Source organism: Saccoglossus kowalevskii, chromosome 17, assembly GCF_978046115.1.
Source record: "Saccoglossus kowalevskii chromosome 17, keSacKowa6.1, whole genome shotgun sequence".
Classification (NCBI taxonomy): Eukaryota; Metazoa; Hemichordata; class Enteropneusta; family Harrimaniidae; genus Saccoglossus; species Saccoglossus kowalevskii.
This window is the reverse complement of record NC_140657.1, coordinates 18,248,860-18,268,285: the sequence shown is the minus strand read 5'-3', so window position 1 is coordinate 18,268,285 and position 19,426 is coordinate 18,248,860. Positions and strand designations below refer to the sequence as shown.

At 36.6% G+C, this 19,426-nt stretch overlaps 1 protein-coding gene across 1 annotated transcript; it reads left to right on the top strand.

Moving 5' to 3' along the window:
- Positions 1-273: 273 nt before the first annotated feature.
- On the top strand, positions 274-18,781 carry LOC100374979 (F-box only protein 38-like). The gene is made up of 11 exons (XM_006817250.3): positions 274-420; positions 1,759-2,912; positions 7,607-7,780; positions 8,416-8,646; positions 9,926-10,913; positions 12,607-12,746; positions 14,020-14,186; positions 14,358-14,509; positions 14,702-14,793; positions 15,747-15,854; positions 16,308-18,781. Exons 2-11 carry the CDS (start codon positions 1,775-1,777, stop codon positions 16,481-16,483), a joined length of 3,366 nt encoding a protein of 1,121 aa, XP_006817313.2. The 5' UTR covers positions 274-420; positions 1,759-1,774; the 3' UTR covers positions 16,484-18,781.
- Positions 18,782-19,426: the final 645 nt, after the last annotated feature.

Below are 19,426 nucleotides of genomic sequence, written 5' to 3'. Positions count from 1 at the left end.
ACAATTCTTTTTATTCGCCCAACTTTCGAAAGCAAAAGAAAACCCCTGAACGGCCACGAGCGTAAGCGCTGACGTCAGGTAACTAAGGAAAATGGAACAAGCAACGAGAAAGTGATGTACCAATCAGAATGCCAGAACCGTTACTAGTTACCGGCCTCTTGTGGCTTGGTACGCCATGACACTTGAGGCGGGAACCAGCCAAGAGATAGGGTGTAATACCCGAAGCAACCCTTTAACTCAGTATTTATTTTCTCTTTAGACATATATATCAGTCTGGGGGGGCTTTATTGAGGTCAAAGGTCCCAACATTCAACATGGCGCTGATGGCGCTGAAGTGACCCTTGAAAAGGAAAGAAGACGTCGTAAGGTTTATTGTCGCCAGAACGCACAAGTGAATTGTGCGACTTTCTTGGTGTTTAGGTGAGGCATCGTGTGAGCTGACCGGTATATTCGAATGTGTTGAAAATATCTGATTTTTACAGATTTGGCGAAGAAGCAACAAAGTTAATTTATGATTTATTATAACCTCTGTACAGTATGTAGTTGCACTCAACGACCATGGCATGGCGTACACTTATTTCATTTGTCATTCCTAATTTAGTGAGTGGGAAATCGTAAAAGTTGTACCGGTAATATGTCTCCTGGTTGTTACCTTTCTAACCGGTATGGATTTCGTGGTTATAAGTTGCACTCGAGTTTGATGGTTTAGTTCACACACCGCCCCCTGCACTAGCCCGGGATTTTGTGGGGGTAGTACACAAAACTGGCACACAATACTTATTTAATTCCTATTATTTGGGAAACGAAAAACTGGTAAATGGATGACAAGTTGGATGTTATGGGGGCTGGATAATCAAATATATACATATATATAGCAGTGGGTTTATAGTTCATCTTGTATCACCATTGAGTCTTTGTGATGATGTTTTAGTTATTTTAAATACCGGTATTGTCCTTAATTTTTTTTTTAAGATATTAGAATTTTATCAACACTGAACAGCTTTATAGTTTCTCTCATAGACATAGACTTGTGGACACATACGTTCAATGCAAAAGTGTATTCCAAATAAAAGTCAATCAAAGAACACTATTTTCTAAAAAAAGGCACACTTTTAAAATATTGTAACCACTTTATTTTAACCACAAGTCAGTAAAAATCATAAAATTTTGTAACACTGATTATTTATTTGGAGTTTACGACACAGAATGTCAGTGTCTTTTGCAAAATGTTGTCTTCACGAATGCCGTAAAATCTTGATATAACATTTCTAGTAATAAAAAAAGAAAGGTTGACAGTATCACCTATCTAATATATGTTTATTAAACACTCATTAGAGTGAAACCTCTGCACAAAAGGCAGAAAAATGCACAATTTCATGTACGTTTCTAAAATTTATTTCTAAATTTTGTACCAAACGCAGTCTAAAGATATTGAAAAAAATATGGAAATGTTGAAAAAATCGCATTTTGGATTTTTATATCACATGTCATAGCTATGTGAACATCAAAGACATTTACCGGTACTTGTCATCAGTCATTTGTTGGTTATTTTATTCAAAAATACAAAAATTATGTAATGATTGCATTAAAAACAATATCATGACTGTAGCATTTCATGAAAACATTGAATAATTACTGGTAAATACATATACTGATATACAAATGTAATAATTTTTCATAAATCAAACCCAAACTTAAAAATTAATCAAATCTGAATCTGTCTCTAACTTTATCAATGTTGTACAATTTATATTTCAGTTTTTTAAAGACAATAATGGGACGGAGAAGAAAAATTAGCAAAACAAAGAAGTCATCTCCAGAAAACACACCCCACAACATGGCAGTCACAGCAACCAACAAAATGGCACTTACAGAAGACGATAACATGGAACCAAAAGACTATTTGAGTAATCTGTCGCTAGAGTTACTCGTCAAGATCATGACATATTTGCCGCTACGATGTTTTATGCGTTTAGAATCACTGAATAGTAAATTACAACATGCTGTGTCGATGCATATACAGATTAGAAAGTGGATAGACTTCTCTGAAGGCAAATATTATGCATATATGCCTGATGGCTTCAATGATGAATCATTCAAACATCTTCTTCTCCGATCCCCTGATTTGCAGTATGTTTTTGGCCTGAATCCTTGCGAATTGTCTCGTCGTTGGACGCGAGGCAGCGATCGTGGATGTAGCATACCAGGAATAGTAGAAGCTTTACAAGCCTGTCCTAAGTTGCTTGGTGTACAGACATGCCATGTACAGTTACTAGAGTCAATTCTTGCTTATCTTCCTCTTGTGGAAATTCTTGGCAAGTTCTACAATAGAAATGGAACATTTCCGCCAAATCCGCAAAAACAGTTGACAATTCCAAAGCTGGCTAAAATCCGCAGTCTTCATCTGACTGGTGTGACGCTTCCCGAACTACCACAGATTGTATGCCTTGAAGAAGTCATTTTGGAGTGGGTGAAGCTAACGAATCCACAACCGTTTTCCGATTTTGGCAGCCGACGACTACATACCTTTATTATGCGCAACTGTGCCGGCCCAACAAGTGCCTTGAAATATGTCCCTCTTGTCACTGGATTAGCTGCTTCGCGCAGACTTAAAAGATTGGAGTTGATCCGGGTACCTTTCCTTGGTGGACTCTTCCAGCATGTTGTTGAGGATGCCTGGAAGATTGAAGGTTTCCGGAAATTGAGAAAGATTGTTTTGGGTGCTTGCAAGAATTGTTTAGAAATTGACCTGGGTTATCTTGTTGTCAGCTCAGCGTCGTGGTTGGAACAGCTAGCTGTGCAGCCGTCTCTTACCAAAGACAGCTTGTTCACAGCACTTAAACTAGCTGATGTTGATTTCCCTCAGTTTGATATTCTTAATCTTGGTTATGTCCATCCATTCCCAGATTCAGGTATGTACGCGCATATGTTTAACCTTTTGACCTTAATGGTTTGAATGCCAAAGTCAACTTCTTTTACCCTTTGCAAAATAAACATGGACATTTTTTTCTATATTTTTTCAAAAATGTTGATGGTAAACAGGTACCAGATTTATTCAAAACTTAAATCAGTCTTTCCCAGGCATGTCAGGTAGCAAAAACAACTACCAAATATTAAAATTGAAACCAAAACCAATGATTACGGTAAATAAAAGGGTGTGCAGTTCACTATAACCTTGTTATAACAAACAGCTTTATAATGAATTACCTGATATCTTATGCATGCTTTGTCAGTTTTTGTTCAAATTTGGTACATACTATACATGTTAAGATACATGCCTATGACTATTAGTTTCGCAATCGATCAAAGATGGCCGACTTGCAGCCATTTTGTTTTTTAACAAGCAGCCTGTCGGCTGAGATAGCTCCACTGTTAGCAATGCACATTTTAATTAAAGAACTGAAGATATCATTAGAAAAGGAACAATATGTATAGTATCAAAGCAATCGGACTGTTTTCAACAAGAATTCGAAAATACCACTTTTTACCAAAAATATTCACGAAAATTAGAGAATTGAAGATATCATTATGAAATGAACAAATCTAAGAGAAGTCTACCCAAGGTACATATACACCAAGTATCAAAGCATTCAGACTTGTAGTTTTCAAGAAGAAGTCGAAAAAGTAAAACATTAACACGGACGATGATGGACGCCAACGGATAATCACTCATATGATAAGCTCCGCTCGACAAAGTCGACAGCGGAGCTAAAAAGGTGGTATCTTACCATGCTTTATCAGTTTTTGTTAAAATTTGTACATACATTGTACATTTTAGATTACATATCCATGACGGAGGTATGTATGGGGGTCTTAAAACTAACTCTGCGACGCGATTGTGTGACTCGCCGAATGTTGATTATTGCACTCTGCGACAGGATCGCAGTGTCACTCTGCGAAGAGCACGATTCCCATTGGTTGGTTGGTCAAAAAGCGCGAATCTCAATGGTCGATCGATGTAAGGGTACACAGCATGCCTTATAGAAATGTTTAGTTTTAAATGATTATTTCGCCAACTGCTCGCGAACTACGGTAAACAAGTATTTACCGACGACATGCCGCACGGTTCGGTAATCAGCAAGTATTTAACATTGATTAATTAACATATATAACATCCCCCGGAGGGGATGAAAGGGTACAAAACACATGCACGTTGGTGTTGGCTACCTTATTATGGTGTAACATCAGGAAGCTGGTAACATTAACGCCGTCTTGAAGTTGTAAGGCTTCGTCCGTAACAATGCTCATTAGCATAGGCGGCAGCTTTAAAGCGAGTAGAGCGCGAAGTACGTTTCACACGATGTTACGTTATTTTTCATTAGCAAGTATAATTTGTTATGACTATATTCATCCCTTTGAATTCCCAAATAACGCGTGTAGCGGGTCAAACAGTTTCTAGGCAATCAATATCGTTTTATTGAGAATATTAAGTAAACACGTATCGGTGTCGTCATCGGTTAAGTAGTTGAAACTTTTTTGCGTTGATGCAAATATTTCAGCCTAATCATCCTTTTCGAACCACTCGCGAGGTTGGTCATAATATGACCTAGATGAAAAATTCTTGAAAAATAAATATAAATTGCGTAAACGAGGGGTGAACACGAAAGTCCTGTAATTTTATATCGGAATCACAACAGGCTGTAGGCAAGTCTAAATTAGTAAATATGACCCCGAGTTGCAGATTTTTCTTTGCCTTGTCTTGTCATTGGCGTCTTTGCTTTCTTTCTTTACATCGTCATTGCGTTAGTAAGATGGTGTTATTAAAATAGAATATAGACTTAGAAAATAAAATGATTTCTCAGACAAAGTCTTGACTGATAATAATGCTGACAATGGACGTTAGATTAATATGCATTGTTTGCGACAGGAAGCTTGTCGGCCGTTCTATCAGAATCGTCAACAACAGAGTATTACCGGTAGTATACTTATACATGTACATGTTAGAAACGATATGCAAATATTAACGAAACTATAGTAGTGTTAGCGTTTGAGCACTGGTCTTTCCGTAATTTCGAAAAGCTGGGATGATTAATCAAGGTACAAAGTAACCGTTTTATCAATTATTGAAAAATCAAGAAAAAAAATAAAATGTCCCTTCCCGCTACCTTAAGATCAATATGGACCACCGAAATTTGGCGTTCATTTAAAAAAAAATAAACCATAATTTTCAGTAATACTGACTTCGAAAATTAAAAATAATTCCATTCATACCACAAACCAACGCCGTTTTTGTTTACTTTTCACAACTATTACAAAGTATTTCATTTCTGGTTAAAATACCAGCTAATCGATCGTAGATCACAAGTTTGGAGTCCGTTTATGTTCTAAACCATAGACCCTCTACAAAGGGTCTATGTCTAAACGAAGGCAGACGATTGCAAACAACTGCTGTCATGGCAAAACGTTGCACATCGTGAATGATTTTTTTGTCACTGCATGCAAATTATTTTCCTGATGCACTCAACAAAGTCAAAGCTGACGTACAACATTCGTTGCAGAACGCGTAAAAAGTACTTCGCGTTCCACTCGCTTTGAAGTTGCCGCCTATGCTAATGAGCATAGTCGTCAGGACGAAGCCTTACAACTCCAAGATGGCGATAACGTTACACCGTAAATAGGCAGTCAATACCAACGTCCATGTTACACTATTTAATTTTTCTAGCCAGCGGTGTGATGTGTCTAATCATCGTAAAACATGTGTCATTTGCTTGGTCCCACAATTTGTCTTCCATATGTGCTTGCCGATCATCGAACAGTGCGGCATGTCGCCTAATGTATTATGTGCTTGATTATAGTGAACACTTCACTATAACAAACCCAATGTATTATGTGCTTGATTATAGTGAACACTTCACTATAACAAAACCTAATGTATTATGTGCTTCATTATAGTGAACACTTCACTATAACAAACCCAATGCATTATGTGCTTCATTATAGTGAACACTTCACTATAACAAACCTACTAGTAATGTATTATGTGCTTCATTATAGTGAACAATTCACTATAACAAACCCAATGTATTATGTGCTTCATTTTTGTAAACATTCACTATAACAAACCCAATGTATTATGTGCTTCATTTTTGTAAACACTTCACTATAACAAACGCAATGTATTATGTGCTTCGTTATAGTGAACACTTCACTATAACAAACCCAATGTATTATGTGCTTGATTATCGTGAACACTTCACTATAACAAACCCCAATGCATTATGTGCTTGATTATAGTGAACACTTCACTATAACAAACCTAATGTATTATGTACTTCATTTTTGTAAACACTTCACTATAACAAACGCAATGTATTATGTGCTTCATTATAGTGAACACTTCACTATAACAAACCCAATGTATTATGTGCTTGATTATAGTGAACACTTCACTATAACAAACCTAATGTATTAAGTGCTTCATTATAGTGAACACTTCACTATAACAAACCCAGTGTATTATGTGATTCATTATAGTGAACACTTTACTATAACAAACCCCAATGTATTATGTGCTTCATTATAGTGAACACTACACTATAACAAACCCAATGTATTATGTGCTTCATTTTTGTAAACATTTCACTATAACAAACGCAATGTATTATGTGCTTCATTATAGTGAACACTTCACTATAACAAACCCAATGCATTATGTGCTTCATTATAGTGAACACTTCACTATAACAAACCCAATGTATTATGTGCTTCATTATAGTGAACACACTAAAACAAACTATTTTATACATGTTTCCCCTAAAGAGTTTTTTATCATGAGGTTATCGTGTATTCATTCATACATTCAAGGAAATGATCTATCTAGACAAGTGGTCCTAGTATGGAAGTTGAGAAAGTTTTTTCTTACCTATACATTAGACATAATATTTGTATAGAAAATAATTATGGTAGATTATATTGTTACAACAAAAAGACATATGTTAGACCTTGGGAATGCCTAAATGTCATTACTATAGGCAATTGGTCTTTATCTAGAGGTAATCACTGACGTAGGTTTGTCTGTGCAGCAATTTTTACCTAAAAGTACATGCTTGGTATTTTCTGCAGAATAAATGATTGTCATATTCTCATGAATTTTTTACCTAGAACCTATTCAATAGAATTAACAATTTCATATTAGAAGCTGTATTCAATATGCATTTACAGCTAGACAAACATTCAGAATTTCCTTCATTTGGCATAAACAACTTTTACATCACCTATATATCACCTATTTTACACTCTTGATTATTTACATAACATCATATTGGATGTGGCACAACTAAAGTGCATGATTGTGGCACGACTAAAGTACAATGTAAGGCAAGAATCTCCAAAAAACCTTTTTCGCTATATTTTAGGCTGTATCTTTCTCTAAATTATTACTACAAGAAAGACAAAAATGTATAATAATAAAGTTATCATGAGAAGACTGCAAAGTAAGCCCTCAGGCAGTGCAGGATTGCATTGACCTCTGTTACATGCTTGGTGGATATGATCCCCCCATTGCCGTAGTGTATGCTTTGCAGTATTATCATGTAATAACTTTATATGATATCAAGTATTTATACATGGACTGTTGAATTCTGAAATGTCAAATGCATTCTTTCAGAACACTTATCCAATGAGAAGTTGGTGCGTCATGGTTTGGCCGATGTTAGTGAGAATCCTTCACTGTTAACAGATAATGGGATGAAAGCTGCCAGCCATGTCTTCACACTAGTCAGAGTGTTATCAGCTTATAACTGTCCTCATCTGCATAAACCATCTACCTGGATAGATAACGGTAATTAGGAATATCAAATATCGCTGTAAATTTGCATATTACTGTATTGGCTCAAAATGATAGATGTGTGTCTGTGGTTATTGTACTTTAATGATCCAGCATATAAGACATGTATTTGTTCGTACATGTATATGTGCATTTCTATTGGAAATGTGCTCTTAATAAAGAAATTATGATTTTTTATTGTTAATATAAATACTGAAATTTTGGTTTTGATTTATCACCATCCCGATTCCCGACTTAAATGGAACAATGAGCAATTTTCCCTGTTTTTGTGGGAGAAAATGTATGTCGCTTGTGGTGTTGCAAACTACATCATAATATGCTACTAAAAACAATGCAAATAATATCAAATCTGACCAGCCACATGTTATTGTTTGTTTGGTCCCTGCTGACTTAAACGTTAAAGCGCTACAGTCATCGTGCAGCACATATTCGAATTTCATGTGAGCAAACTGTATTTCACATGCATTACATGCGGTGTTACAAACAAAAATCAGCGGCTGGTCAAGTTTGATATTTGGCTCGTCTGTAAATGATTTGTTACCATCAAGGCAAGCAAGCAGTTACTTGTTTATGGTCTTTGGTGCCTTTTACTCAGAAGTATATATGTATAAATACATTTTTATTTTCAGTGTATCTTAATTGGGCTCATTTAGCAAGAGTACATCTACGTAGATGCCATGCAATCAAACTGGACAGCTTTTGTTCATTTATTGATCAGTTAGACGACATCAGGGATCTTGTTTTGGAGCATATGTTTAGAGAACCTCCCAAAGGGTGTGCCAGAGTAGGACTGAGTGCTGGCACTGGTATCGGTGTGTCATCAGCTTTGGTGACTAATAACAGTGGCAACAATGATAACGGTGAGTATAGTAATTCAAGAATTATAATTAATATTTGATTTTGTTTATGATGAGAGGTTTATGTAAATGAGTTGCAACTGATGTGATATGAGATGAAATCCTAGGAATTTTGACAAGTTTATTTACCAGATTTTGCTCAAGGATTTTGTCACATTAGGTTATATTCTAGTAAAGATTTGAAATATGATTTTATTTATTTTTGGAAAGATTTTTTACTTAACACGAATTGACCTAAATTGTTATGATTTTTGTGTATTTGCTTATTTCAATTTTTTTTTAAAATATTTACCTGTGATTTAATAGTACTGCAACAGTTCATACATGATAAATGCATCAAAATGATTTTCTGTGGTCTAGAAAAATACACTAGTTCTGTTATTTTCTTAGTAGTACAGGCATATTATAAACATATAAACACGCAACACAGAATTCAAACTCATCACTAATTTCTTGCTACTGTAACAGACAAACACCTCACCACACGGCAATAATGATTTAAAAAATAAAAATTGTCAGCTTACTGTAAGACCTTTGCTTATTAGCTCCTGAATTGAATGATGATTTTGGTTTCAAAAAACCAGTAAAATAATTAGATATTTGTATGCAAGGGATTTTCCCCACATCGGTCGAATTTTGTTAGCAGATGGCTTAATGTTGTCCAAACAGATCATTTTTCTGTGAATATTTGGTATTTGTTTCTGATTGGTAGAAAACACATAGGTTTTTATTTAGTTTCAAGGCATAATCAAGATGGCTGCCCCCATATAGTAAATAGCAGTAGATTAATCGAATTTCTTTTATTATTACTTTACGCCAGCAGACTGTGATTACATACATACATATCAAGCAGAGTATAGTAATGTGATGTGATGCTAGCAGATTACCTTAGAGGAATTGGACCCATTGACAATGGATTGCACTAAAGTGATCATTGTGTTTATGTTTGTTTTTATTTAAAACTTGTTCTATTCTTGTCATTACCAACAAAGTTAAAACCAATGCACGTTACATTAAAGCGTGGGAGTCGTCACCTCCGCATGCGTCAGATGGCCATAGCGTGTCATTGTTTACAAACAAGCATCTACCTATGAGCTTTTGTGTTTTTAGCGTGTGTTGTTATCGTCGCTTGGGACCCAATTCCCGCGTGTGCACAGGTAACGACCCTCTCGCTTTAAAATCTTTTGGAAATACCAAACTCTAGCCTGATGCCTAAATTAGAATAACTACGATAATCAGTAAAACCAGACTGTACAGTTAATTATTAACAATTATATTTTAGATGATAATGCAGATGATAACCAACAACAAGTACAGGATGGAGCACCACCCGTGCAAGCAGAAGAACCAGGAAAAGCAGATGAACAGAAAAAGCCTGGTGAATCTGATGATAAACAACAGGAAAGTAAACCTGATGCTGCTCCCTCAACTTCATCAGCAGCAGACAACAGCCAAGCCGGATCAAGCCAAGCACCGGAGAGTAGTGTGAATACTGAACATGAGTCAGTCGACATGGAAGTTGATGACACAAATGATAAAAATGGAATTCAGATCCCTGAAAATACAAGCAACCAATCTTGCCAGGCTGTTAGTCAGCAGATTGAAGAGGAGACGAATGCTGCTAAAAAAGCTGCTCGAGAAGCCAGGGATAGAGACATAATCAGAGACGTGGTGGTGGAAGAACCAAAAAGTGAGAAGGATGGAGATAAAGACGTTGACATGGAGCAAAAAAGTGAGAAAGATGGAGATAAAGAGGTTGCCATGGAGCAGAGTGATGAGGCGACAATTAATAATTGGGAAGAGACACCACAAGTTTCGGATTCTACCAAGGACAATGACCAAGAAGACAAGACTTGTATGAATGTTGTTGCAAGTGAGGGGGTGTCAAATGAAGCAGGTAGCGGTGGTAGTACTGAAGAAAAAGACAACATTTCCCCTTCTAGTTCGATAGATTCAAAGGGAGGGAGCACATCAGGAAAGAGAACAAGCAGTCAGAGGTCATCAACAAGTAGCCCAGCAGAAAAACAATTGGAGGAAAGTCTTGATCCATCCACGGGTGAAAGTAAAACCAAAGAAAGGGAGACTCCTGTAAGGAGAGTAACAAGACAGATGACACGGCGGAATAGCCAGGGTGAGACAACTCAAGCTTTAGATGTATCCGGTGTGCCTGAACCGCTTAGTAATGGCAAGGCTAAAAGTAAATCTGACAAAGAATTAAGCCCTGCTAAACATATTAAACCCAAACCAGTTATGTGTGATCGAGCAACAAGGTATGTAAATAACAGTTTGTTAAATTAAATACTGTGAAATACTTTATTTTCGCTTGGAATTAATTTTCGCTATTTTTCCTGAAGGTATGATTCAGTGAAAATAAAATCCAGCGAATATACCTTTTTTCCTATATTTTACATGCAACTCGTCAAAAATCAGTGAAAATAAGTTAAATACAAAACACCCAAAAAGTCTTTTCAGCAAAAATTAATTCCAGCTAAAATAAAGTATTATTACAGAACCCCACACCCTCCCCGTTACTTTTGTTGCGTATGGAAGTTATTTTCACGAGTGATGCGGTGTATCCTGTGGCCGTACTTTCAGGAGCGAAGTGAATATACCGCATCTTGAGTGAAAATAACTTCCATACGCAACGAAAGTCACGGGGAGAGCATGGGGTTCTGTTATTATTAAATATGTTCCATATTTGATTATTCCATATTACATGTAAAGAAAGAACGTGCAACAAACCGGGATGGAATTTAAGTCGGGGGAACCCCATTGCCCATTAATATGTTCCAATATAGTACAGAATTGTACATTCGTTTGGCAAACATGCCGTGCAACTGCGGTACTCCACTGACGGGATGACTTTCGTCGACAGCAGTCGTCGCTGAGCTGCACGCTACAACTTCGTGTGTGATGTTGCTTGCTGGTCGTAGATTGACTGAGTCTTGGTTACCGGTTAAAATGTTGCTCATTTGGCATTGGTAATTTTTACTTGGAACTGAGTAACGCCGCAACGTCGCCAGCAGAATCCTCCTAGTACTTTGATGTTGATGGTTGCGGCTACATAGTAATCACTGATTTTACTGCGGGTGGATCTTCTGAGAGCCCTTCAAGGTTCACAAAACTCGGTTTCCAGGTGGTCAACATACATTAAGTTCTCCCAATCGTTGTATTCCATGTGATGTACACCTAATACGCCAAAAATGTTGCCTGACGATTTGAACCGGACAAAAATAGCAGACGAAAATGTGTTTACAAAATAAAAATAGTTCGGTAGCCAATGGAAATACTATGTTCATTTGCATATTGACCGTGAAAATACCGAAAACATTATTGCATGGGTGATATGCAAATTAGTTTTTGTCAAAATAAGTGACTGGCTAAAGGTACCATTACTGTTGTTCAAATTTCATTTCACTCGGCAAATATATTCATGTACCCCAAGAGAAAAATATCGTACTTCTTAATATTGTTTATTTCTGCTATGTTTCGAAAAACGGTACTCCTGAAGGGACTACTTTGTTTGCTCTCAGACCTCATTTGCATATGAGGTGTGGAAATACCGATTTTGATTTCAGGGACGAATCAAAATAAACTGCAGTACATATGTAATAATTTACAGTATTTGGTACCTGTAAACATTTTGGGATACCCAGCATTTGACTAATCTGTTATGAATCAATATGACATACAAATTGCACAGTCAGCTGTACTGGCCTTTGTCTCCCTTGTAATAAAATAGATTTATATGCAAAGTTATTATTGTGTCATTTATATTGTTTTCTAATTATTTGCACCATATACATATTTCTCAAAACCGGCAATTTAACCCAACAATTTAGAAAATATTTATTATAAATTCAAAAGTAAGCATTGACAGAAAGTTGGTTCATGTGGTCACTGCAAGTATCACAGTAGTGTTAAGCCCTCTATAGTTCACATGTTTTATTCTTTTGTTTACAGTACCAGTGACCCCGTGATGGAAGATGACCCTGTGCAGACGATGACATTATCTAATGATAATCTGGAGTACATAAATATGTTTTGGTGTGGTATCTCTCATCTGGATTTGAAGGGATGTAAAAAACTTAATGCTCTCAATGGTAAATTCTACTTTATTTTGTTTTTGCTAAAAGTACTTTTCTTGTCTTTTGAGTTTGGCTGCCTGAGTTTATTTGGTAGGTGCTAGGTTGCACAGGGTCGAGTTTTCTAAATTTAGTTAGGCTCCCGGGGTTTGGTTGGGCTGTGTGAGGTTACGCAGAGTTGAGCTGTCTAGGTTTGTTTAGACTGGGTTGCCCGAGTTTAATTGGTCTGTGCTACGTTGTTTGGGTTGTGCTTAGTTTGGCTGCCTGGGATTGGTTGGATTGTGCTAAGTTGTATAGAGTTGGGCTGCTTAGGCTTATGGGTTTGGTTAGGTTGCACAAGGTTAATTGGGCTGCCTGGGTTGAGTTAGATTGTGCCAGGTTACACAGGGTTGGGCTGCCTAGGTTTAGTTAGATTGTGCTAGGTTACACAGGGTTGGGCTGCCTAGGTTTAGTTGATTGTGCTAGGTTACACAGGGTTGGGCTGCCTAGGTTTAGTTAGATTGTGCTAGGTTACACAGGGTTGGGCTGCCTAGGTTTAGTTAGATTGTGCTAGGTTACACAGGGTTGGGCTGCCTAGGTTTAGTTAGATTGTGCTAGGTTACACAGGGTTGGGCTGCCTAGGTTTAGTTAGATTGTGCTAGGTTACACAGGGTTGGGCTGCCTAGGTTTAGTTAGATTGTGCTAGGTTACACAGGGTTGGGCTGCCTAGGTTTAGTTAGACTGTGCTAGGTTACACAGGGTTGGGCTGCCTAGGTTTAGTTAGATTGTGCTAGGTTACACAGGATTGGGCTGCCTAGGTTTAGTTAGATTGTGCTAGGTTACACAGGGTTGGGCTGCCTAGGTTTAGTTAGATTGTGCTAGGTTACACAGGGTTGGGCTGCCTAGGTTTAGTTAGATTGTGCTAGGTTACACAGGGTTGGGCTGCCTTGATTGGGTTGGTGGCACAGGCTTGGTTTAGTGGACTGTGACCTGAAAAACGAAATATCATGGTCTATTTTTCAAATAAAGATAACATTCAAATGCATCTGTAACACTTTCAAACAAGTTTTAATGTTGTTTTACAGAGTTGTAAATTCAATTGTTTTCAGTGACAGATGTATAATAATGCATCACATTTGTGAGTGATCTTGGCAGTGAGCTCAACTCATGACACCATGGTATTTACATACACTTTAACTGTGCAAGCAATGGAACAGCTGGATAAATCTGGATACAGAGTTATAAACTAAACTGTAGATTTCACTCTCCAGTTTCCTATGTCTTATAATCACATGTGTTCTCTTGATTACAGCTACTGCATGTAGGATATTGAAATCTGTGAAGCTGGATGGTTTGCTAGACTTGAGAGCTGTCAAGTTCACTCAGTGTTATAAGTTACGGAATGACGAAATATTACGAGAAGTTTTGAAAATTCCTGCAAAGTATAATAAATTTGTCCATCTTCGACCAATGTATCAGGTAAGAATTTAACACTTTACCGCTTATACTCTTGTTATGAAATATTGTGGAGCACAATGTATCCTGTATATGTCTGTCTGTCTGTCTGTCTGTCTGTCTCTGTTTTCTGTGTTTTGAAATGATGAGAATGGATTTTACGTGTTATTAATCTGCTTTTTATTTTACTTTTAGTTCAACATCACATCTTTGGAGCGTATGTTATTTTCTAATTTAATCCCCCATAATTACCATGTGATGTTAGCATTGGACTACACCAACCCGCCACGTGCAGAGAATGCCACGTTCATGAGGAACTGGTCGCAAGCTTTGAATGACTTAACTTTGTAAGTGTGTTACTATTATTCAGGCATATACAGTACAGTTGCAACATGGGGCACTGTCACCACACATGGGGCACTGTTTTACCACATGGGGCATATATGAAAGAAGAGTGGCTATAATACCACATGGAATGTTCCTACTCTGTCTGATTTTATTTATTTACTGATTAAAACATTTTGTTTTCTTCATTTCAGTGATATGATTGACACATTTGAAATGCCGAGTGCCAGCGATATGGAGAGACCTACTAAATATCCCTGGGGTAGAAACATACGTAGGCATACATGTATGTTTACCTTATATATTGACTCTAGAAAAGATATAAGCTTTATACCTAGTTCCTAGATAAAATGCATGTATACATTGTATCAATCAAAAAGTGCAACATTTTCATGAATTTAATTCAACAACCACCGCCCTTTAATGCAACAACCACTGCCCTTTAATGCAACAACCACCACCCTTTAATGCAACAACCACCACCCTTTAATGCAACAACCACCACTCTTTAATGCAACAACCACCACCCTTTTATGCAACCACCACCACCCTTTAATGCAACAACCACCACCCTTTAATGCAACAACCAACACCCTTTAATGCAACAACCACCACCCTTTAATGCAACAACCACCACCCTTTAATGCAACAACCACCACCCTTTAATGCAACAACAACCACCACCCTTTAATGCAACAACCACCACCCTTTAATGCAACAACCACCACCCTTTAATGCAACAACCACCACCCTTTAATGCAACAACCACCACCCTTTAATGCAACAACCAACACCCTTTAATGCAACAACCACCATCCTTTAATGCAACAACCAACACCCTTTAATGCAACAACCAACACCCTTTAATGCAACAACCAACACCCTTTAATGACAGTCTTATCATTGACATTGCAAATTGTGAACACTTATTATTTTTTGAATGACTGATAATCACAATTTGAGAATTTATCAACCAATCAAATTCAGAAACATTGATGCACTGAAGCTAGCTTGCACTAAACAATGTGGTGTATCAAACATAATTTTCATTGTCAAGGTCAATTGCATGTATTTTAGAAGGGTCTCCATAATTTAATTTCAGGATTCTTTTGGGTAGGATTTCATCTTTTATGATTCATACAAAATGAGATTTTCTACATCTCATAATAAGTGGCAATGAAGCTTTAATTCCAAAAGAATTGTTTTGACATATTTATCAGTATATTTCATTTATTTCAGTAAATTTTGAGAAGACTGGTTGCCAGATGGACATAATCTCTGATGTCCCTTGGTTACATGAAGTACTGAATGTAAAAGATATGCCATTCTTGGATCCATTTTGTGAAGGTAAATTGCATGACCATTCAATTTTTGCAATTTCTTGTCTCCATCTTTGCGTTGATTCCTTGGATCGTGACATTTTTTGTAAGATTTGAGATTGGCTTAGTCTCGCTGAAATCTAATTTCTGAGACAGTGCTTTTTGAAATCTGATTATATTTCAGTAACAATATTGTCTGATTTTAGTGTAAAATACTTTATTTTGGCTTGAAAATTTATTTCCGCTGAAGGGATAATTCAGTGAAAATAAAATCTAGCGAATTTAACTTTTTTTCTATATTTCACATTCAACTCATCAAAAATCAGTGAAAATAAATTCCATACAAAACGCTCAAAAAACCTTTTCACCGAAGATTAATTCTAGCAAAAATATTAGTATTTTACAGTAGTTTCATAAAAAAAATTTCTCGAATTTGCTTTGTGAGTTTTAAATATACCTTTCACCACATTATATTTTACAGAAGCGGTGCGTTACATGAACAACATGGCATACAACATAGATCGTAATCTGGATGTTATGTATGCACACATACTGGAAATGATGGAGTGTAAATTTACACATTTTAAGAACTCAGTGGTGGTCTATATACAGATGTGTGATATTGACGGCATCCCAGCTGATGACCCATATGCATAATTGTCGGCAGCTGTTGGTCCTTATGAACATTTCGAACTGTTACGACTCTAATCAAGACAGTGGCAGAAATTACTTTTTTGTGGGTCTTAAAAACAGCAATGTTCATACCTCATAGTAATTTGAAACCGATGTCAGGTGATGGTGCTTTTTATTTGAAAGTTAAAAGCATTCCTGAGAAAGCTATGGAATCTTATCTGTGGTTTTAAATTAGAAAGCTAGGTATCCCTCTTTTTTTAAAGGAAACTAGGTAGTCATTTATTCTTCTGAAATAACAGTATTTTTTTAGTTCATCGTTTGAATTAAATCTTTCCACGGCTGCATTAGACCTATGAAACAAGATATCTAGAAATTTGTTCACGAATGTGATCAGTGTAGCCTATTCAGTCTTCAATTGTGGGATCTCTTGACAGCCTGTAAAAGTGGTGCTAGGTTTGGTTTCACACTGTCTGCAACCATTATAGCGAGACATAATCACTCTGTAGCGTACTCTTCTGACAATTGATAAAAATAATGATGAACAAATTATGAAAATATTCTCACAAAAATTCTTCTCCTACCTGAAACTACAGTGAATAAAAATGTGCCTGAAAGTTTCAAAGAAAAAATTTAAAAGTATAGCAAAATCAAATTATATGGTGTATGGCCGCCAGCCACCATTTTTGTTTTGCTATTTCCTCCCATAATGATGTGGATTTTGATTATGTTTGTAAATGTTGCTTTGTTTTAGTTATAATAGATGTTTTCTCAAAAATGAGCAAGCTGGCTGGCTGGCTCTATGCATGGAGGAGACTTAGTATTACAGGCTCTTGATGTCTACCACTAAGATGTGTATTGATTACTCAAAGATTTACCATTAGATTGCCAGGCCATTGAAATCTGTGTAGGGTTTATCTGTAGTTTAAATTGTACAGAATTGTTATTTTGATAAATTGTGGCAGTATTTTTTTTCGATTTTCCTTCCTGATCAGATTGCTTGAAAATGCTGTAGATCTGATTTAACTAAAAGCCTTCCATATCAGATCAGAAGACATAGGGTGTGTCATAAAATATCTATGTGTATACAGAATGGTTTCTTTTACAATAATATCATATCATTTATTCTTGCTCTTGTTAAATTCTAATATTCAAGATTTGTATCATATTCTTTTAAGTTGTGTCACAACTGTGTATTTTTTTTTAACATTTAGGAAAGTTTTGTCAGTCATGTTCTGATAGAGGGCGCTATATTTGATATTTTATCATTTAAGGGACGACGTCAAAAGATCGATGTCGGATAAAAAAACTTATTTCCTTTAGTTTGGGGGTGGGGGGTTTTGACCTCAAAAAGTTTCCATCCTATAAAAACGATTATATTTTTTAATGAAGTCAAAACAATCTTGGAGTATTTGTAGTTCGTTTTTTTCTATCCAATCATGGACAGAAATAACCGAAAAGGGAAAAAAACCCAGAAAAATGGTTTGGTTCGAGTGTAAATCTGTGCGTCAAATGAGGTGCATTTGTAAAATCTTTTTACACCCACCCGACAACCAACTGCTCTGCCATACTACTGTCAGATTATCAATTTGTATTTAATGGTGAATGTAGTCTGACGCCATGACCAATATTTATCAATTAAGTTTCAGTGGGGGGTCGGGGGGTGGAAAACAACTAAAGGAATTAAGTTTTTTATCCGACATCAATCTTTTGACGTCATCCCTAACAGTGTTTGAAGTTGTAGATAATTTGCACGAAAATTTTGAAAACAAAAATTCTACTGGAAAAAAATATCTTTATAAAAAAAACACATGAAATAGAACAGCTAAAAAAAAAGACAGGTCAGTTCAGAGGTCAAGTCAGCTGGGCAATGAGTGAGAAAAAGATTGTAAAAAGTATTGCTTTATACTGATAGAAAACTATTACATTTTCAATTTATAAATTGTGTGCTGTGACTTTGTTCAGGCATGCATTAACCTTTTCACCACCAGACTTACTTGCTCAAATTTGTCTGCAATGTTTTTCTTATATTCTTCAATATTTCTGGAAATGAACTGTAATTTTGGAGCCAACAGACAAAATTTGAGTCAATTTTCAGTTTTTCTCAAAAATTTGGCTATTTTTGTCCCAATCTTCTGAAGGACACTGCAGACTATGAATGTTTATGACTATTTTCTGAATTTGTGATGAAAAGATAAAACTGGTGGTGAAAAGGTTAAACTCGCACTAAATGGGATCTTCATTGCATGTCGTCATACATTACTCTTCTAAGGACTTATTACTACTTATTACAATGATTTGCAATAAAACAATCAGACCATTGAATCAATGAAGTGTGAGTCTGCCATGAATGGTCATGTGATCAGAATGTGTACATTGGTTGTTGTACATGGTATATCATATACAATCTAAAGAAGCAGAGTTAAACAGTTGAAGGAGTTGAACAGAAAGAAATCTGCACACCTGAACAGATATCCCTGCAACATCCTGGAAAAAAAGCATTTACTCAATTTCTCCATACATCCCCCCTCATCCACCCCCAGAGAGACCCATCAGTGTTGGTGATAAGGATGGCCTCTGAGCCAGGGTGGTTGATAAGGAAGACCTCATAGCAGGTGTTCTTCATAAGCAATTCCTCTGAGCCAGTGTTGTTGATAATGAAGGCCTTTTAGCCAGTGTTGGTGAGAAGAAAGGCATCTGAGCCAGTGTTGGGGGTAAGGAAAGTCTGTGAGCTTGTGTTGGTTATTAGGAAGCCTCTGAGCCAGTGTTGGTGAGAATGATGGCCTCTGAGCCAGTGCTGGTGAGAATAAAGTCCTCTGAGCCAGTGTTGGTGATAAGAAAAGCCTCTGAGCCAGTGTTGGTGATAAAAGCCTCTGAGCCAGTGTTGATGAGAATGAAGTCCTCTGAGCCAGTGTTGGTGATAAGAAAGGCATCTGAGCCAGTGTTGGTGGTAAGGAAAGTCTGTGAGCT